The 22297-nt window shown below is 47.6% G+C and overlaps 1 protein-coding gene across 1 annotated transcript in view; it reads left to right on the plus strand.

The window, feature by feature from the left end:
• Nucleotides 1-22297, plus strand: part of SETD2 (SET domain containing 2, histone lysine methyltransferase) — a 94672-nt gene that overhangs the window by 71423 nt on the left and 952 nt on the right. Inside the window, exons 16-21 of the mRNA XM_079996298.1 lie at nt 3364-4042; nt 7006-7140; nt 7875-8014; nt 11887-11998; nt 17406-17486; nt 18562-18663. Of these exons, the coding sequence (XP_079852424.1) occupies nt 3364-4042; nt 7006-7140; nt 7875-8014; nt 11887-11998; nt 17406-17486; nt 18562-18663 (1249 nt within the window). The remainder of the gene's footprint in view (nt 1-3363; nt 4043-7005; nt 7141-7874; nt 8015-11886; nt 11999-17405; nt 17487-18561; nt 18664-22297) is intronic.

Here is a 22297-nt window from a genome sequence, read left to right on the forward strand (position 1 = left end):
CGCAAGTGTCTTCACATTTTTACAATAATTACTCATTTACTCAGTAAATTTACTCCAGTATGTTTGAAATTTTTGGTCGTCTTGGTTCCGGACTCTGCCTGTCACCTTGGCTAATTCCGCATATTCCATCATCTTCGTCTGCCACTCCTCAATCGTTGGTAGTTCCTGTATTTTCCACCTTTGGGCTAATAAAGTTATTGCCGCCGTTGTGCCGTACATAAATAGTCTTTGATCTTCTTTTCAATTTCTTCTCCCATCAAACCCAGCAAAAATGCTTCTGGTTTTTTTGGGGAAGGTATATCTGAACATCTTTTATAGATCAGTTCCCAAAATGCTTTTACTTTATCACATTCCCGTCTTTCTCTTTACATTTCCAACATAGTTTATTCCTCATCCTATACATTTTGGCCAGTTTCACTGGTGTCAAATACCACCCGTACATCGTTTTCATTACATTCTCTTTTAAGGCCATACAAACAGTGAATTTTAAGCTTTCATTCCACAGTTTTGACCAAGATTCAAATTCAATATTATACCCAAAGTCAATAGCTCATTTTATCATAACTTGTTTAGTCGCTTCATCCTTTGTATACCATTCTAACAACATATCATACATTTTTGATAACAATTTTACTTTGCTTTCTAACAATTTGGTTAGGAATCTTGATTTTTTGTTTTCAAATCCTAAATTCTTTTTGTCACCATTGAATATATTATTTACCTGATGCTCCCTCAATCTTTGGGCACTGATTGCACAGGAAATAAATCTGTTTTACCCAGGTTTTGTTTTGTTTTTTTAAAAAACCTGGTTTGGGGCTATAAATGGATGTTGATCTATTTAGCACAACTTATTCTGCTTGTTCTGTTAATCATGAGAATGGGCAAGGAGATCTCTAAGAGACTGGGCCCCTGTAAATTCTATTTCCTACCCACATTCCCTTCCTCCAAAGCTTAGATTTCACCATGCATTGCCCATTTATTTTCACACTTGTCTTTCCAAACTGTTAAGGCCTAGAAATTTACTATTAAAACCTCTCAATGCTCAGGTCCCTGATTCTGAACATGTCTGGAATCCTGTTTTTTATGCACATCCTTGGTCACAATGGCTCATCCTTTCTTCCACTCCCAGTTCTTCTTAATGTCTAATTGCATTGTCTGCATTAGCAACATCTCTCTCTCTCCCCCCCCCTTATTTTTTTAAAAAATATTTTTTTGAAGAGTTTGGTGGGTTGTTGTTGTTTTTTACTACTGAGTCTCCATAAGCCTAGAAGAATATTTATTGTCTCTGCAACATACTTCTTGAAATATAAACAGACAACATTTTAAAATAATAATAATAATTTATTATTTGTACCCCGCCCATCTGGCTGGGTTTCCCCTGCCACTCTGGGCGACTTCCAACAAAGATTAAAAATACATTAAAATGTCACACATTAAAAACTTCCCTGAACAGAAATGCAAAGCAAGTGGAACTGATTAAGAAGCCAATGACTATACAAAGTCCTCACATTTTCCAAATAATACCATTTAGTGTGCTTTTCCTTGGCTTAATGCTTGTTTTCCCACCAAGTTGAAGTGAAAATGAAGAACTTGGTTTGGGGTTTGTTTTGGCATCGGTCGTGGTTGCTTTGCGTTGCTGGTAGCAAAAGAGAACCCATTTTCAAGTTGAGAGCGGAAGAGGGCAAGGAGCAAAATGAATCTCTGCCTGGGCTGGGCTGCAGCAAAGACTTTAGGGGAGAATCTCCTCCATCCCTCCCATTTTTCCACTCCTCTGCAAGGCTTAGGGGAGGTAACAAGACAATTAAAAATGAATGTGAAATTGATTCTGAACAAAGCAGTTAAAAGTGGCTAGGTCCCTGTTCCTGCAGTTGGTTTCATTTCAGCACCTGAAAGCCAGGTAGGATGGTGGTGATGGTAATGATGTTGTTCTTCCTCCCTGTAATGGTTCTAAGGGGGTTGCTCGTGCGTAAGTTGCCGCCACTCCTGGCTAGGTAGCCTGGTTAAACCTTTCCTGGCTGGACAGCCCTTCACTGTTCAGTCGCTGGCAGAATCCGTCAGTGGGCGTTTCTTAAACTTCTTCCAGCACAGAAGCTCTTTGACACCAAGTCTACGCCTATTTTCCCTGCGCGGAAGTCTTCTGCGCAGGGTGGGTGTGGGCAGAGGGGGACCTGTGCTCTCCCCGAAGAGTCCTGGAGACCCCTCTCCGATTCCCCCATCCGCCCCCCTTTATCCCTGGTGTTACGCTGATTTCCTTCCCCAGCCGATGAGTTCCCTCTCTCCCTGCTTGGCCCTTCTCCGGCATCGCTTGGGAGCCCTGCCTCCACTTCTGGCTCCGATGTCAGTTCCCTGACACTCCCAAAGGATGCCAGTTCCTGCTTTCAGGCTTCCCATAGACACCAAGGCACCCACTGTAAGAACATGATGCAAGACTAGACGGGCCCTTTGGCTTTATCCAGCAGCCTAAAGTCTTGCCTAAGGCCCCAATCCTCAGCTGTGTGTGTGTTGGGCAGGGGGTTATTGGTTTGGTTTGTTCTTGCTTTTATTATGCATTTTGTGTTTTTAACTTCTATTTCTATGCTGCCAACTGCCCTGAGATCCTCGGATGAAGGGCAGTATGCAAACTTTAATAATAACAATAATAATAATAATAATGAATTCACAGCCAGCCACAATGCCATGCTGGCATTTCCCCGCTTACCCCAGGCTAATAGCCATGGGATCATAGCAGTGGCAGCTAATATTTATTTATTTATTTATTTATTTATTTATTCATACATACCCTGCCCTTCCGGTTTAAAAACCGGGCTCAGGGCGGCTAACAACAAATCTAAAACACTTAATTGTAAAAGCAACATAAAATACAGTATAAAAACATGAATAACAATAAAATTCAAATTTCAGAAATCAATTTAGGGGAAATCCATCTAATAAGCATTAGATAATCCCCAGGGCTAGCTGGCTGAATTGGTCCTACTTGGGCCACCGAGGAGGCCAGGGGAGAATTAGCTGTGGGGTCTCAGAGCGGGTGATCTTCATAAAAAGGGGACGGGGAGGGAAGAGAAGGGAAATAAAAGATCAGGCTGAATTCAAGGCCAGGCGGAATAGCTCTGTCTTACAGGCCTGATGGAAGGAGGTTAAATCCTGAAGGGCCCTGGTCTCATGGGACAGAGCATTCCACCAAGTTGGAGCCATCACTGAAATGGCCCTGGCCCTGGTGGAGGATAGTCTGACTTCCTTAGGGCCCAGGACCTCTAAACTATGATTATTCATGGACCTTAAGGTCCTCTGCGGGGCAGACCAGGAGACCATTAGGTACGCGGAGGCCAGGATTGTTTGACACTCCCTTTGTCTCCTCTCCCCCAGATACGACACACCAGCCACCACCTCCAAGAAGAAAGTCCGGATCAAGGACCGCAACAAGCTGTCCACGGAGGAACGCCGGAAGCTCTTTGAGCAGGAGGTTGCGCAGCGCGAGGCCCAGAAGCAGCAGCAGCAGCAGTTGCAAACCCTTGGGATGGCCTCCCCTCTTCCCTACGACTCCCTGGGCTACAGCGTTGCACACCAGACCTTCATGGGCTACCCGCCCGGCTACCCCATGCAGGCCTACGTGGACCCCAGCAACCCCAATGCCGGAAAGGTGCTTCTTCCCACCCCAAGCATGGACCCCATGTGCTCCCCAGCCGCCTACGAGCACCCTCAGACTTTGGTCGGGCATACGATCGAGCCGGCCCTGGCCGCCCCTCAGCCGGTGCCCGTCGTTCAGCACGTAGCAGCAGGCACCCTGGAGGTGTCCGCTCCGCAGTACGTAACGCAGGGCGACCCGGTGGTCCACCAGGAGCAGAGCGTCGCGGTCTTGCCGGTGCCGGCCCCGGTGCAAGGACAGAGCTATGGAGTCTGGGATTCCAGCCAGCAGACTGTAGCAGTGCAGCCGCCCTATTCTCCAGCCCAGTCCCAGCCAGCCATCTACTACCAAGGGCAGGCCTGCCAGGCTGTTTACGGAGTCGCGTCGCCCTACTCGCAGACCACGCCACCCATCGTGCAGGTAAATTGCGCAGTGTGCAATGGCCATAAGTGATTTTGGTTTTTTTGACACAACCTTCACAAAGGTGTGCTCTCCAAGGCTTAAGAAGTACAGTGGTCCATTGCATTTTGAGAAACAGGGTTTTTTGTTTTGCATGCTCCATTCCATACTCACTACTCAGTAAAGTTGGGCAGGGATTTCCTTGCACTTGATCCAGAAGCTGCAGTTAGTGCAGAATGCTGCAGCACAATTGCTGGCAGGAGCGAGGTCTTGTCAGCGCATCACACCGCTGCTCGAAGATCTGCACTTGTACAGTGGTGCCCCGCAAGACGAACGCCTCGCAAGACGGAAAACCCGCTAGACGAAAGGGTTTTCCGTTTTGGAGGCGCTTCACAAAACGAATTTCCCTATAGGCTTGCTTCGCAAGACGAAAATGTCTTGAGAGTTCCTGCGGGGTTTTTTTCCCTTTCCCCCCCCTTTTCCTACGTCCTAAGCCGCTTATCAGCTGATCCGCTAAAAGCCGCTAAACCGCTAATAGCGCTAATCTGCTAAACTGTCAATGGGCTTGCTTCGCAAGACGAAAAAACCGCTATACGAAGAGCCTCACGGAACGGATTAATTTCATCTTGCGATGCAACACTGTCGTCAGTTTGCTCCCAGGCCAAATTCAAGGTATTACTGTTGGTATATAAAGCCCTTAAGAACTTGGGACTGGTTTACCACATGTGCCCAGCAGAATTGGCACTGCTATGTGTGCCACATAATACTCGTTCTGTGTTTGGAAGAATTCAGCCTTTTAGTGTGGCGCTGCCTGCGTATTGAGAACTCCTTGTCTATTGAGAGCACAGTTATTGAGAACGCTGTTCTGCTTTCGGCATCTGCTAAAAATGTTGTTTAGCCAAGCCTACCCAGATGCTTAGAAAGTTGGTGTCATTTTAATCTGCTTTAGTATCTTAACTTTTATATGTTTTAAAATATGATTGTGGATTTCACACACACACACACACTTGATTTTACTGTTTGTTCTTCGTAATCCACTTTGAGGTTTCTTTACGGACAAGCGGTACCGTATTTTTCGCTCTATAGTACGCACTTTTCCCCCTCCAAAAATGAAGGGGAAATGTGTGTGCGTCCTATGGGGCGAATGCAGGCTTTCACTGAAGCCTGGAGAGCGAGGAAGCTATCCGCAAGCCTTCGGAGCCCGGCGGGAGTCCCCCCCATGCTCCGAAGGCTTGCGGATAGCAGCCTGAAGCCCGGGGAGCGCAGTGCCAACTCCCACTGCGCTCCCCGGGCTTCAGGCAGCTATCTGCAAACCTTTGGAGTGCTCCCCCAGCCTGCAAGCTCCGAGAGTGGCAGCAAAGCTGCGTGCAACCTTGCCGCCGCTCCCGGACCTGTTCTGGGGTTAGGGAAAGCTCGGGCTTCCCCCGCCCCAACCCCGTGGCTAAAATCGAAGCTAAGGCAGCGAGCGGGATCCACCCCGCTCGCTGTCTTGGCTTCTGCCAAAGCTGCGTGCAGCCTCTCCCGGCTGGAGAGGTTGTGCGTGGCTAAAGATGGATCCCGCTGGCTGTCTTGGTTTCTTTGCTCTTTGGGGCTGGGGGGGGGAATAATTCCCCCTCTTTATTCCCCCCCCCTAAACACTAGGTGCGCCCTATGGCCCGGTGCGCCCTATGGAGCGAAAAATACGGTATATAAATTTTGTGAAATAAATAAACAAATATCTACTGCCCGCTTGGCAGAGAGAAGTGGAAATTGGCAAGGGAAGAGATCTGCGAGCCCATAGCCTCTCCGTCCCCCTGGCACCTTAGTAAGCCTATGTGCCTGCAGTTTAATAGGTTCATCAGGAACTTCTAAGGTGCAAGAAGCATAGTAACTATATAATTGCAATGGGATAGAAGTTCAGCCTCAGCAACTGACTGTGGCAACTGACTTCTATTAATCTGAAATAGCTGTTTTGCCTTATGCTGTTTACAGCATAAAAGGACAATACATTTGGGTGTCTGGTCTGCACAAGCATTGTAGCTTCTTGGGCTTCTTTGCAATGCTCAGTTTCTCAATGCAAGAGGTACATTGTGTTGCCTAGAAGCCATTTCCTCTGCCCTGGAAGTCCTGCTCCAACTCTCTATTTTTAATAGCTGGTTGCTGATACTCAGTGATGGGTAAGCATTTTGCACATGCTTAATTTGACCTCAAACTATTCTATAGCTTTTCTGATTTAGTATCCTTGTCACAACAGTGCCTTGTCACAACAGTGCTAAAAAAAGATGGAATGCAGATCTGCCAAGTATCTGTTAAATCTTTCTAGTGGAAATACAGGACTACTATTTTTTTTGATGGAGGCGATGTTATTGGGTTGTTGTTTTTATTTTGATTATATTGTGGTTTTTATGTTAATCTTTTCTGTGAACCACCCTGAGACCTCCAGGTATAGGGTGAATTCAATAAATAAATATGAATTTGAATATGAATTCAATTAATAATAATACAGTGGTGCCCCGCAAGACGAACGCCTCGCAAGACGGAAAACCCGCTAGACAAAAGGGTTTTCCGTTTTGGAGGCGCTTCGCAAAACGAATTTCCCTATGGGCTTGCTTCGCAAGACGAAATGTCTTGCGAGTTCCTGCGGGTTTCCCCCCCTTTTCCTAAGCCACTAAGCCGCTTATCAGCTGATCCGCTGATAAGCCGCTTAACAGCTGATCCGCTAAAAGCCGCTAAACCGCTAATAGCGCTAATCCGCTAAGCTGTCAATGGGCTTGCTTCGCAAGATGAAAAAACCGCTATACGAAGAGCCTCACGGAACGGATTAATTTCGTCTTGCGAGGCACCACTGTATAATAATAATAAATCAATAGAAATTGTTACAGTGCAGTATGGAAGACACCCAGCTGTTTGTCTCAAAGAAGCTGTTGTTTTCTCCTCCCCTCCTTCAGAAGCACTAGTGGGGTTCTCCAAGTAATTTTCCCACTGCTCTCTTGTTTTCTCCCTAGAGCTATGCACAGCCAGGTCTCCAATATATCCAGGGGCAGCAGATTTACACTGCTCATCCTCAGGGCGTTGTGGTGCAGCCTACGACGGCAGTGACAACTATTGTAGCCACAGGACAGCCCCCGCCTATACAGCAGGTAAGCTTTAGGGAGTGTAGTCTTCTTGGACTTGTAGAAGGGCCTCCTCTCAGCCGATCAGAATGAACCTTCGCAAAACCGTCCGCTCTCACAAGTTGCAGATGAAAGAGATTAGGTCCAGTTGTTCAAGTGAAATGCCTATTTGAAAATCTGACATCATTTGTGCAATGCAGGAATGAAAAACGCAGTTCTCAGTGTCTTGGCCCTGTGATCTGTTTTCTCCAATATAACACAACCTTTCTCTGGGCATGTGTTTAAAAACTTTAGCAGATTTAATTACCAAAAGTAGAAGAAGATGCATAAAAATTGGCTTGTGAATGACATGTGTGCGTGATTTCCTGCGTTTTCCTAATCAAAATGCTTTCTGCATAGGAAGAGTGCAGCCTAGTGGCTCTAACTCTGTTTTATAAAAGTAAGAGGAAGGCAATGAGCTGAAAGATTATGGCCAGTTTGTTCTCAAATATAGCGCTTCACATCAATGTCACTATTTCTGGATCCTTAGAGTATCACTATTCAAAGAGGGGATTTTTTTAAATATACAAATGTTCTGAAAAATTATCGGACAGGACAATAGCAGAAGATTCAAGGTTTATCAGGAATGGATTGTGGTCCTTACCTCGTTTAAGAAAACGCATCACTTCTCTCCTTTTTCTTGATGTGTTTGGCCCTCTTTCAGTTCCGTTGCTACAGAGCAGTATTTTTCATGTTTTCTCTCCTTGTCTCTCCCTTTCCAGCCGGAGCTGGTGGTCACCAACAACCTCTTGGACCTGCCCCCGCCATCTCCTCCCAAACCCAAAACCATTGTCCTCCCTCCGAACTGGAAAACCGCCCGGGATCCTGAGGGGAAGATCTACTACTACCACGTGGCCACCAGGTCAGCGACCTCTTCATGTTTGTTCTGCTATTTATGCCTGCAGCAACCTGTTGTTGTCTTTTTTTATGTCTGTTGTTTTGGGTATTTCACATGATGGGGGGGATCTGGGTGCACGGAACCTGAGCTGAGCGAACTGAGCGGATAGGGAATCACTTTCTGAATGAAACGCTCAGCTCACTGAAACACCATCATTTGAGAATGTAAGGCACATCTTATACGGTGGCTTTGAGGGGTCGTAAAACAAAAATCTGCTCTTTTCCCCTTATGGGGTATCCAAGAGCCCATATAGAGTCCTTACGTAGGTTCCCTATTGGTAGGAGAAAATAACAGAGGCCAACCAGAGAATATTGAGAAGCAAAGCAGCTAGTAAGCCTGATCTTTATGGATCTGTTGCAACAGGGTCCTCACTCACCACAATGCAGGAGGGAGGAGGAACCCAGAACAATGGTGTACAAGGCCTTATATAGACATTTTAAATTCCCTGCCCTGGAGCTCAAGACCACCTCCCAGATACATCATAACTACATCACAGAAAAGGCCATCTAAAACAGAAATTTGAATGTTGCTTTTCTCCTGTCCTTGTTTATCTCCTGTCTGGCAGGTTACTTGACTGGATTGCCTGGGGAGCCTGGCCAGTCTTTTGTAATGATAAATACTTAGTTCCTGGGCCAGGTCACAGGCTCACACTCTATTCATATCTTAAATGTGCCCTTAGGACAGGATTTGTGAAGGAAAAGACAATGGGGAGGCTTTTCCATTTTCCTTTGAGCTTGCAGAGAAAACATTTGATCAGTTTGGGAATCAAAATGGTTCCAGGTCAGTCTTCCTGTGCTGATCTATGTACGTGCTTGGTTGGTACACTTATGAACATTTAACATATATCTGAGACCTCAAAATTCCTATCACAGAGGCAAGGAGGAGGAGGAGACCCGCAGCCTGTTGACCTTGAAGCCCCTCAACCCACAGGCTCCTGCGCCTTTGCCCCTGCCTGTTCTGTAGTGCACACAGCATTGATGGTGGTGTCAGCGCAACCTTTCTGGCAGGAAGTGCAAGGTGTCTGGTTTGTTCAGCCAAATTAAGAGCATTAGAACTCCCCCTTTTTTTTTTTTTTAAATAATTTTTATTAACTGGCCAATCACATCAAATTAAATCACATCATATAAATTCCGAATTACAAAGCCAAATTTTTAAATTTTGTTGGGGGAACCCATACTTCAAGATCCAAAGGGGAATTCAGATCATCTTCTTATTACTGCGTTAATGTCCAAATCAGTCCCAATCAGTCCAAACAAAATTCATAATTCTATCCAGTCTTATCTTGGTGTTGCCACATCATATCTTGTTCGTATAATTTCTCTTTTTCCTTTACGATCTCTTCTGTTAGTCTCCTTAAGCCGATAGCAAGTGTAATAATCCTGTGTGGATTTCCCGTTCCTCCACTAAGTCCAGATGGTTTCCATATATCTCCTTCGTAGATAACATCACTTTTTCCATCGTAAATTTTGGCATTTGTCGCTCTTAAGTCCCACCGAGGAGTTGATTCACGATATGTAAACAACTCTATTTCTCTCTTTCTCCTCCCAGACCCAAGAGCTCCCACAATGCCTCACAAAATGGCGGACGGCATTTTTTCCTGACTGCCTCACTCCAAAACTCTTAGCTTTCCAGCTTCATCTTGAAACATTGCTTTGGATCGAAAGTTTATCTCCACACAGCCTTAAATCCACAGCTTAAGTCCTTAATTTCTGACTCATTAGGGGAGGGGGATTCTTGTTAAGTCACATAAAAAGGTAGAGGCAGGTTTTTCCCCCCCTCCCCCATCAGTCATTACCGTATCTTGACGTTCTTCTCGTATTTTATTGTTGTCTTGTTATCAGAGATCTCTTCTGTCAGCAGTATTTACTCCCCTTTTTCCTTGATGTATGTGCAATTAATCATGTCCAAATTATTTCTTTTAAAGATCATTGCAACCAGCGGCGCGAATCGGGGACGGCGTCGAGGAGTGCCGAAAATCCCACAGGAGGGCTTTGTGCCTAGTGCCCCCACCCCCACAAATTCGGGGGTGGTATAGGGCACAGCAGGCAAGGGCCGTCCCCCCCCCATAATCCTGGGGGGGTTAAGGAGGCTAATTACCCCCATCATAGCCTCCAAATTACCTTGTGTGGGTCGGAGAGATGTTATTGTCAGCCATCTTCCGATGCGCCACCTAGTGGCCCCCCTAGAACTCCCCTTTTTTTAAGTACTTGCCTCACTATCTTTTGGCCTACTGTGCTCAGATACAGATACATTTTTTTTAGGTCAGAGACCTGAAGCTTTAATCAGAAACCTTCCTTACAGCAGCATTCACATCCCACTACAGGCCACCTTGCTGAGAGCCAGCTGGTTTCAAGGCTGGTATTCACCGACGACTTTACAGTCATACCTCTGGTTAAAGACGCTTCAGGTTGCATTTTTTTCAGGTTATGGACTGCCGAAACCCAGAAGTACCGGAATGGGTTACTTCCGGATTTCAGTGGTTGCGCAGAAGCACTAAACCGCTCTCTGCGCATGCACAGAAGCGCTGAATTGTGAACACTGTGGGTCGCAACCCGAGCATCCCCTGTATTTTGTTCCTTAGGCCACTTCTTCCCTTAGAATTGGTGCTAACCACTGTTGAACATGTGCATTAAGAGAAACCAGATATTCAGACATCTAGCGCTAGCTAGCTTTTTATGCTTTGAGGATCCGTTGTAGGAAAGAGCACTTCCGAGCTCCTCCAGAAACCCCTTCGGGATAGGATTTCCATTGAGAATTCAAACCTTGGCTGATCCTTACAGCTGGCAACCAGTGATGGAGGGTGTCATCATGGCGCTCAGGGCGGGTACATGTGCAATGGGGCATTCACCAGCAGCTCGGGGAGGGTGGCGTGAGAAGGATGCAGCAGCCGCGGGCCCTTTGATCCCAGTCTCGTCCTCGCTTTGTGCAGGCTGGAAGGGGGATGTGAGGGTGATGCAGCAGGGCAGGCACGCACCCTTCCAATCCCTCTGATTGGGGTTCTTGGAAGAGTGCAGGACTGTTGCGTCCTCTTCATGCTGCTTTGCGAGGCTGGAGTGTAGGATCAGACCCGCAAAGGCTGCATGAGGAGCAAAATGCGACCGGGGCAACAGCTCCCCTGGCCCTGCCCATGCTACACCTTTGCTGTGGTGTCCTGATTGTCTTTGGGGTCAGAGAAGTCTGTCTTGTTCATGGATCATGGTCTCCTTTCTGTAGGCACCACTGTCTCGCCAGAGTGGTGCATGCTCTGGTTATCTCCCGCTTGGACTACTGCAATGCGCTCTACGTGGGGCTACCTTTGAAGGTGACCCGGAAACTGCAATTAATCCAGAATGCGGCAGCTAGACTGGTGACTGGGAGTGGCTGCCAGGACCACATAACACCGGTCCTGAGAGATCTGCATTGGCTCCCAGTACGTTTCCGAGCACAATTCAAAGTGTTGGTGCTGACCTTTAAAGCCCTAAACGGCCTCGGTCCAGTATACCTGAAGGAGCGTCTCCACCCCCATCGTTCTGCCTGGACACTGAGGTCCAGCTCTGAGGGCCTTCTGGTGGTTCCCTCATTGCAAGAAGTGAGGTTACAGGGAACCAGGCAGAGGGCCTTCTTGGTAGTGGCACCCGCCCTGTGGAACACCCTCCCTTCAGATGTGAAGGAAATGAGCAGCTATCTTGTCTTTAGAAGACATCTTAAGGCAGCCCTGTTCAGGGAGGTTTTTAATATTTAATGCTGTATTGTTTTTAACACTTGATTGGGAGCCGCCCAGAGTGGCTGGGGAAACTCAGCCAGGTGGGCGGGGTATAAATAATAAACTATTATTATTATTATTATTATTATTATAGGCAAACCCAGTGGGACCCTCCAAACTGGGACAGTCCGGAAGATGATGCCAGCCTTGAACATGAGGCTGAAATGGATCTTGGAACCCCAACTTACGACGAAAACCCCATGAAGGTGAGTTCACCTGACTGGCGGGTGAAACTACCTGCATAGTAGTAACTCGGCTTGTTCCTAGCAAACTAAGGATAAGTATAGGTTCCTAGCTCAAAAGGTGATTTATCTCCTCCTCCAGACATGGAAAATGAATTTAAGCTTTCTAGGGACGCAGGTGGCGCTGTGGGTTAAAGCCTCAGCGCCTAGGACTTGCCAATCGAAAGGTCGGCGGTTCGAATCCCTGCGGCGGGGTGCGCTCCCGCTGCTCGGTCCCAGCGCCTGCCAACCTAGCAGTTCGAAAGCACCTCTGGGTGCAATTAGATAAATAGGGACCGCTTACCAGCGGGAAGGTAAACGGCGTTTCCGTGTGCGGCTCTGGCTCGCCAGAGCAGCGATGTCACGCTGGCCATGTGACCCGGAAGTGTCTCTGGACAGCGCTGGCCCCCGGCCTCTTAAGTGAGATGGGCGCACAACCCCAGAGTCTGTCAAGACTGGCCCGTACGGGCAGGGGTACCTTTACCTAAAGTGGGGACGCAGGTGGCGCTGTGGGTTAAAGCCTCAGCGCCTAGGACTTGCCGATCGAAAGGTCGGCGGTTCGAATCCCCGCGGCGGGGTGCGCTCCCGCTGCTCGGTCCCAGCGCCTGCCAACCTAGCAGTTCGAAAGCACCTCCGGGTGCAAGTAGATAAATAGGGACCGCTTACCAGCGGGAAGGTAAACGGCGTTTCCGTGTGCGGCTCTGGCTCGCCAGAGCAGCGATGTCACGCTGGCCACGTGACCCGGAAGTGTCTCCGGACAGCGCTGGCCCCCGGCCTCTTAAGTGAGATGGGCGCACAACCCCAGAGTCTGTCAAGACTGGCCCGTACGGGCAGGGGTACCTTTACCTAAAGTGGGGACGCAGGTGGCGCTGTGGGTTAAAGCCTCAGCGCCTAGGACTTGCCGATCGAAAGGTCGGCGGTTCGAATCCCCGCGGCGGGGTGCGCTCCCGCTGCTCGGTCCCAGCGCCTGCCAACCTAGCAGTTCGAAAGCACCTCCGGGTGCAAGTAGGTAAATAGGGACCGCTTACCAGCGGGAAGGTAAACGGCGTTTCCGTGTGCGGCTCTGGCTCGCCAGAGCAGCGATGTCACGCTGGCCACGTGACCCGGAAGTGTCTCCGGACAGCGCTGGCCCCCGGCCTCTTAAGTGAGATGGGCGCACAACCCCAGAGTCTGTCAAGACTGGCCCGTACGGGCAGGGGTACCTTTACCTAAAGTGGGGACGCAGGTGGCGCTGTGGGTTAAAGCCTCAGCGCCTAGGACTTGCCGATCGAAAGGTCGGCGGTTCGAATCCCCACGGCGGGGTGCGCTCCCGCTGCTCGGTCCCAGCGCCTGCCAACCTAGCAGTTCGAAAGCACCTCCGGGTGCAAGTAGATAAATAGGGACCGCTTACCAGCGGGAAGGTAAACGGCGTTTCCGTGTGCGTCTCTGGCTCTGGCCAGAGCAGCGATGTCACGCTGGCCACGTGACCCGGAAGTGTCTCCGGACAGCGCTGGCCCCTGGCCTCTTGAGTGAGATGGGCGCACAACCCCAGAGTCTGGCAAGACTGGCCCGTACGGGCAGGGGTACCTTTACCTTTTACCTTTTAATAGGCCACAGAGCTGATCTGCCCAGACCGGTTGCATAAACCTCCAGACAAAAGGTAGTATAGAACTATAGTTGCACGTGATAATTGTAATGTGTCGAGCCCTGTTGTTTCTCAGGTGGCAAACCAGAATCTGCTCGTGGCTAGAGGTATACCTGCAAGCCATGGTGCTGTTGCTTCCACTCTGACAGCCTCTGCACCAGGAGGCTGGAGCGCTGAATGAATGGAAAATGGGAGAAATAATCAGGAATCAAAGAACCCCCCCCCCAAAAAAAAAAAAAAAAAATTAAAGAGTGGGAATGCTATGGAGGGTACTTAAAAAAAAAACATTGCTCCCAAATAAAATACTTGGTGTGCTTCGATTATTTTTTGCAAATTGCAAGATAGATGGATTATGTAATGTATATAATGCTGATGATTGATAAGGTGAAAAAGAACGCAGCTTAAAAAAAAAAAGGAAGAAAGGAGCCGTAGTGAGGTAGACAGATGTCATATTAGAAAAGTAGAAGATTATTTATTTACGACTTAAAGGTATGGAGATTTATGGTAATAGAATGTGGGAAAATGACTCTTATTATTAGTTCGCGAATTGTATCGTGGCACCGAAACAAGAGTTAGAGTGGGCTTAAGGGGAAGCTTATCAGAACCATTCAAGACATCAAAAAGCATGAAACAAGGCTGCATATTGGCTCCCGCACTTTTTAACTTTTATGATATGGTGCCACATCTAACACAAGTGCAGTCCTCCGCTCCATCAGTTAGTAATAGGAAGATATCCTGTCTGCTGTACACCAGTGATGTGGTGCTCCTATCACTCTCTCGATTAGGTCTTAAAAATCTGCTCACAGCTTTTAGCCCATATTGCACGCGAGAAGAGCTTGGTGTGAATTACTCCAAGACCAAAATTTTGGTCTTTGGGAAGCGTAGCCCCAGATATACAGTGGTACTTCAGGTTAAGTACTTAATTCGTTCTGGGGGTCCGTACTTAACCTGAAACTGTTCTTAACCTGAAGCACCACTTTAGCTAACGGGGCCTCCTGCTGCGGCCACACGATTTCTGTTCTCATCCTGAAGCAAAGTTCTTAACCTGAAGCACTCTTTCTGGGTTAGCGGAGTCTGTAACCTGAAGCGTTTGTAACCCGAGGTACCACTGTAAATGGAAAATGGACCAGTAGAATCTGGAGCAGATACGCTCCTTTAGATATCTGAGACACTATCATGGAAGGGACACATCGAGGTTGCGAAACTCAAAGCGCAGAAAGCTTGTGGGGCACTAATGAAATTCTCTTTTATGCTGGGTGGCCAGTTAATAGAACCTGTGCCAAAAATCTTCGCCAGTAACGTGGTTTCCCAATGCTCTATGGAGTAGCAATACAGGGCATGGACCCAAATGCTAACAAAGCCATAGTGCAGAACCAATTTCTCAGGAAAGTGCCCTTGCTCTCCAATGGGACCCCAGCTGCGGGGGAGGATTAAGGTTCCTTTTCGTTGAGCAGTTAATAGAGTCCTGGAGATTCGGTTTCAGTTTTGTGGTTCAAGGGCTTGTCAGACGTATGAGCAAAGTGCTGGAGGCCGGAGACCAGGACCCACTTTGAACGCAGCCACAGGCTTGCTGGATGGCGCTGGGCACCTCTCTCAGCCTCTAGTCCACTCCATTTATTTACAATATTGATAGCATAAAATGTTGAGAGAGACCTTCTGAAAGTGATAGTAAATAACGAACAGGACCCCAGTCAAGCTTGCTAAAATTTATCACCTGCCTGATAAGTGTTGGAAATGTAAAGAAACTGAGGGTACATTCTTTCACCTTTGGTGGACGTGCCCAAAGATTAAGGCTTTCTGGGAGATGATATATAATGAACTGAAAAAGGTATTTAAATATACCTTCCCTAAGAAACCACAGGCCTTTCTCTTGGGCATAGTCGGCCAATTGGTGTTAAAGAAAGATAGAACGTTTTTTTATGTATGCGACAACAGCAGCAAGAATACTCATCGCAAAGTACTGGAAGACACAAGATTTGCCCACCTTGGAAGAATGGCAGATACAAGTAATAGACTACATGGAATTGGCAGAAATGACTGGCAGAATCCGAGACCAGGGAGTAGAAGCGGTGGAAGAGGACTGGAAGAAGTTTAAGAACTACCTGCAGAAACACTGTAAAGTGTATGAATGTTAAAATGATGTTGGATATGAAATAATATGGCATCAGTGGTACAGTGTTAAAAAACATGCAAAAAATGTAATAGAAAAAGGGTGGAAAAATAAGGTTACATTATGTCAAAAGTAAACAATATGTTAAAGGTGTTGAATTATAAGGAGGAAAGATTGGTGACGTAATAGAAGCGATTATAAATAATTAGAAATGAATTTTTGAAGGTAGGTAAGGATTTGCTGTATTTGATTGGACAAAGAGGAACACAAAAAAAGGGAGGTGTGAGGAGGTCAAGAAAGAAAGCTATGTAAATGTGAGTTTAAAAACTGGAGTTTTTGTCTTTAATTTTCTTTTTTATTCTTTGTTCTTTAATCAGTCTGTGTTGTTTTTGTTGTTCTATGTTATTCTGAGGTTTTCTTTGTTTTGTGGAAAAATAAAGAAATATATATATTTTTTAAAAAAGTAAATAACGAACAGGGAGGGGGCGTCAGGTGGACTAAATTGGCTTTCCCTAAACCGATGCCCTTCAGCAGCTTTGGTTGAAAGCTCCCATCATTCCTAGCTATGGGACATGCTTGCTTTGGCTCGTGAGAGTTGTAATCGAAAGCTGCTGGAGGGAGACGAGGTTGGAGGAGGCTGAGTCAGGTGGTCTTTGGGATCCATTGCGACTATATGATTCTGTATTGATAAAACACCAAAATGTTCAGAAGAACTGGAAAAAAAACCTTTTGTTGTGGAATAGTTTAAACCTGACGATCCAGAAAAAGCAAATGTCTTAAGTGGGAAATCACTAGGAAACTGAAAGGTTTCCTGCAGAATTCAATAAGCATTTCAAATCTCAAATTTGTAGAGTCTATTTTGGACCCGTTTCAGCAACAGGCACTACTTCAGACTCTTGAGAAACTGCTCTAAGACTTTTTGCTCCCCAAACTTGGCAAGAATGCCGTGCAGCTGAAACAAACCAAATTACTCCCCTTACATCTGTTTGTTTTCCCTGCTGTCTATTTTTGACTGCAAGCTGTTTGGTGGAAAGGACTTGTCTGCCTTTACCTATGCAACTTTGCAAGATCCCGTGGACTCAGCTGGTGCCGTGTAAATATGTGAGAAACATATTTGCATGCCTCGTGGCAATGTAAGGCTGTCCATAGATACATAATTGTAGAATAAATTAAAGCACCTTAAATTAAGCAGAATTCATTCCTCTCGTCAGTGCTGAGTTGCAAAATTATCTGTGCATTTGTTAAAAGTCTGTGGTTCGAGTCAGCACCTTGTTTTCTGTCACTGGGCCCCTCAAACCAGCTCTGATCCCACCAGCTGCTAATCTTTCATAACCTGGGATCCAATCCAGCATGACAGATCTGGCAAGGGAGGTCTGAGCATTCCTCTCTGAGCTGCACCCTCTTCTCAACATGCTCCCCTAAAATAACGCGACCTCATCATGCAAAGTGTGAGTCTGAATGTTCTGAATTCCCAGGGCAGGTGTCTCCAAATTTCTCTCTGTCTCAGCTGACATGTAACAGAGATCTGCTCCAGTCTTTTGCTGCCTAGGCTAAGAAGGGAAAGAACACCCAGGGCCACCACATGCATTTCATTCTCTCCGTGAAATGAAACCGGCACCTCCAAAAATGAATTTTCTATCCTTTCTGTCTCTTTGCAGTCTTCCAAAAAACCCAAAACGGCAGAAGCAGACACTTCCAGTGAGCTGGCAAAGAAGAGCAAGGAAGTTTTTCGAAAGGAGGTAAGGTCCAGCTTTGGAGTGGGCAAAGTTTTTGCTCCTCCTCTGGGGCTGAGTTACTGGTGCTGCATTGGGTGTGTTCCTCTAGCGGGTTCCTCTAGCACCCTTTGAATTAGTGGGTGTTTGAGAAAGATCCAGAGTAGTGCCAGATTAAGGGGTGGTAGTCAACGAAGTTTTACTTTGAGTAGGCCAGTTGAAATTAGTAAACATGACTAAGGGCTGTTAATCGCAATGGGTCTACTCTGAGTAACACTTGGTTTGATACCACCCAAACATTCTTGCAGTGGTTAGCAACTTGTCCTGGACCAAGTTTCCAAATGTTACACAGTTATGCCTTGGTTGTTGAACGCCTTGGTACTCGTACGTTTCAGCTCCCAAACGATGGAAACCCGGAAGTGGTTTTTGAATGTTTTTTTGGAAGCCGAACGTCCGATGCAGCTTCTTCTATTTTTTCCGGCGCTCCTGCACAATTGGGAGCTGCGCCTTGGTTTCAGAACGTTTCGGAAGTTGAACGGACTTCGCATTCTGCTCGAAAACCAAGATATGACTGTACCAGAGCCAGGGCTTTTTCAGCCGTGGCCCCGATCTGGTGGAATGCTCTGTCACAAGAGACCAGGGCCTGTGGGATTTGACATCTTTCCACAGGGCCTGCAAGCCAGAGCTGTTCCGCCTGGCCTTTGGCCAAGGCACAGCCTGACCCCCTCCTTTGGTAATTCTTCACAGAACTCTAGCCCAATGGTTGCCATCAATTTGATTTGAACTGATTTTATAATGAATTGATTTTAGAATGCTGTATTATTTTATTGTTGTTAGCCGCTCTGAGCCCGGCTTTGGCTGGGGTGGGTAGGATATAAATAAAATTTTATTATTATTATTTTTTATTATTACTGAGAAGATGTTTCAAGAAGGTTTTTGCTCATGCATCCCAACAGCTCCTGCACACACTTTCTCCCTCCCTCCATCCATCCATCCATCCATCCCTCCCCCAGCCCAGCCCCCCCCCCACTTCTCTTGCTGAATTAGGGAGAAATTGTCAGTGGCTCTAACTAAGGATTGTCATTCCCCCCCTTTTTTCCAGATGTCTCAGTTCATCGTGCAATGCCTGAACCCCTACCGCAAACCAGACTGCAAAGTTGGGCGGATAACCACAACCGAAGATTTCAAGCACCTTGCAAGGAAGGTATGGCGTGCCTTTTCCTCGATCTCCGTTCACACTCGAGCTGCCGGTGACGCCGGCCAAGCTGAGGCCAGGAAATGAGCTTTAAGGGGAAGGAAGCCTGGAGGGGGGGGGGAACCTGGGTTAAAAGCAGAAGATTTCCTGGATTATCCTTCCTTTGAAGGCCTGACCTTGGGAATACTGCAGGGACCTTCTTGCTTCAGGGGTGCCCACAGGATTGGACATTTGCTCCCATTTCCCCCAGGGCCTCTCTTGAAGACCGGGTCCCTAGACAAATCAGTGAGGAGCATGTTCACGAGTTTGCATCGGGAGGAGCTACCGCCAATGAAACTCCTCTGGCTCAGAAAGCGATTCCGTTTCTCCCTGATTTGCAGCGGGTGGGAATCGTTTCCAAGGCAAGAGCCATTTGCAGGAATCCACCTGGCTGCTTGCAAGCCCAGATGATTGCAGAGACTCGCTTGCTGAGGCTTGAGTTGCGGATGGGATGGGAAAAGCCGGGGCAGGCAGGCGGAAAAGTGCCTTATGTGTGGGGGCCGGAGAGAGGGGAAAGAAAGTCGGTGTGCCTTTGAGCTTGAAGAGTGGAAATGGGAACTGTGTGTGCCAGCAGCACCATTTGGAGACAAAGTGCTGCCTTTGAAGCCCGTGCCAAGTTTCTTCTTCTGTAAGAGGACCTGCATGAGGCCCTCTGTCTTCTGAGCAATGCTCTCTTGCGCTCTCTCGCTCAGCCAGCACCTCTGTTCCCAGAGTCAGCAGCCCCAGGGAGGTGCTGAAGATACCTTGGGCAGTTGGGGGCCTGCACTTGACCGCAGCCTCTCCTGCTGCTGACCAGAGCGGCTGGCTTGGCTTGCGGCTGTCAGGCTCCTGCTCTGGAAGGGAGAAATGGCAGTAAAGGTCCCTCCAGCCATCAAGCAACGAGAGGTAGTGTGGCATAGTGGTTGGGCTAGGACCTGGGAGACCCAGGCAACTGGCAGAAGAAGAGGCATGTGGTGGGAGCGCATCACCCCTGGCAGCACAATCCCAGCACGGTGCCATCGCGGCTGCCCACCTGTGCTGGGCGCCATGCCCCTACGAGTGGCACACCACACCCCCGGGATGTGCGCCACGCCCCCGGGACGCACGCCAGCCCCACCCCGCCTGCTCTCCACCCCCTAGTGCCAGAGCATGAAGCTCTGCCACTGACCCAGGATTCAAATCCTCACTCAGCTGTGAAAGTCACTGGGTGGCATTGGGCCAGTTACCATCTCTCAGCCGAACCTACCTTGCAGGGTTACTGCAAGGATAAAATGGGGGCAACAGGGACCACACACCGTATTTTTCGCTCCATAAGACACACTTTTTCCCTCCTAAAAAGTAAGGGGAAATGTCTGTGCGTCTTACGGAGCGAATGTGTGGTCGATCGCTGGTTCCCTTTCTGGCCTTGCCCCCTTGCCCAGGCCTCTATCTGTCTGGAAACTGTAGAAACAGCTCCCTTTCCTTTCCTAAAGAAGCTGCAGAACTGTGAGTTGAACCCCATAAAAACAGGATTTTTTTCCCTATGCAAAGTAAGCTCAACAACTTTGAGCTGATCCTCAAAAAAGGGGGCTTTTCCCCTTTGCAAAAGAAGCTGCACAACTGTGAGCTGATCCCCCCAAAAACGGGGCTTTCCCCCTTTCCTCCTCTAAAAACTAGGTGCGTCTTATGGAGCGAAAAATACAGTACACCACCCTGAGCTCCTTTGGAAGAAAAAGGTGATATATAAATGTAATAAAATTAATAATAAAAATTAACTGGTAGACTAAAATAACAAAAACAGCCGAACGGTTTAAATGCAATCAATTAATCAATCAATCAATCAATCAATAAAATATCGAGCATTTTCTGATTTCTTTCCCCCTGGATAGAGCTGGATCTGGACCCTTACCTGGCTCTGAGGAGGACCACACTTCCTTGCGCTTTTTAAAAATAAAATTGGGACACACAAAGCAGCTTACAAAAAAGCAGTGCAAAAGAACAATAGAACAAAGGGCTATTGTTTTTTAAGAAGTGGGTGGTGCCCAACATCAGTCCTGCTCCGAATAGACCCATTGAAACCAGGTGACTTAATTTCATTTATTTCAGTGGGGCTGCTCTGAGTTATGACTGGTGCTAAAGGCACTGCAGCAGTACGGATAATTAGGAAGAAGAAAGATTAAAACAGGGAGGATTCTCTACCCTGTTGGTGGAAGACCCAAGTGTGCAGGTGGCTTGGCAGATATCTCTGAGTCACAAGAGGGGTGCCAGTACAGAGAAGGTCCTGTTCTGTGTCCCATCAGCAGTGGGGAAAGAGCCCCTTTTGCAAGGGGCGTTGAGCATCCCTGACACCACCCTTTTCAGTGATGGCTCCGACCTGGTGGAATGCTCTGTCCCATGAGACTAGGGCCCTTCAGGATTTAATCTCCTTCCGTCGGGCCTGTAAAACAGAGCTATTCCGCCTGGCCTTTAATTTGAATTCAGCCTGGTCTTTTATTTCCCTTCTCTTCCCTCCCCCTCCCCTTTTATGAAGATCACCCGCTCCGAGACCCCACAGCTAATTCTCCCCTGGCCTCCTCGCTGGCCCAAGTAGGACCAATTCAGCCAGCTAGCCCTGGTGATCATCTAATGTTTATTAGATGGATTTCCCCTAAATTGATTTCTGAACTTTGAATTTTATTGTTATTCATTTTTTATACTGTATTTTATGCTGCTTTTACAATTAAGTGTTTTAGATTTGTTGTTAGCAGCCCTGAGCCTGGTTTTTGAACCAGGAAGGGCGGGGTATAAATACAAATTTATCATTATTATTAAGCACATCCTGTTCTCTGTAACGCTGACTAATGTTTGCTTCTCAGCTTTCATAGAAACATGGAATCGTGTCATTGAAATAAACCTCCAAGGGGTCTAGCCCCCTGCGATGCAGGAGTCACAGATTAATAATCCCTGACAGCTGGCCATCCAACCTCTGTTTTAAAAACCTCCAACAAAGGCGAGTCAGTCGCCTTAACAACAAAGAGACTTGTGGCGCTTTAAAATTTATCACAACTTAAGCTTTCACAGGGACGCGGGTGGGGCTGTGGGTTAAACCATAGAGCCTAGGACTTGCCGATCAGAAGGTCGGCGGTTCGAATCCCCGCCACGGGGTGAGCGCCCGTTGCTCGGTCCCTGCTCCTGCCAACCTAGCAGTTCGAAAGCACGTCAAAGTGCAAGTAGATAAATAGGTACCCCTCCAGCGGGAAGGTAAACGGCGTTTCCGTGCGCTGCTCTGGTTCACCAGAAGCGGCTTAGTCATGCTGGGCACATGACCCGGAAGCTGTACGCCGGCTCCCTCGGCCAATAAAGCGAGATGAGCGCCGCAACCCCAGAGTCGGCCACAACTGGACCTAATGGTCAGGGGTCCCTTTACCTTTTTAAGCTTTCATAGACTAGAGTTCTGTTCCTCAGATGCAACATCCTTACAAACACCCAATGCTCTTTTTATTTCTAAAATCTTGCTCACATTTGCAGTGATGAGACTCAGCTGACGGAGCTTTCCCCTTGAACCTGGGCGGCATGAAAGGGAGCAGGTTTTCTGAAGCCCCCCTTGAGCGAGGGGTCTTGTTTTGCCTTGATTCCCCCTCCCCAGCACAATTCCGCCAGCTGCCCC

Source organism: Podarcis cretensis, assembly GCF_951804945.1.
Source record: "Podarcis cretensis genome assembly, chromosome: 12".
NCBI lineage: Eukaryota > Metazoa > Chordata > Lepidosauria > Squamata > Lacertidae > Podarcis > Podarcis cretensis.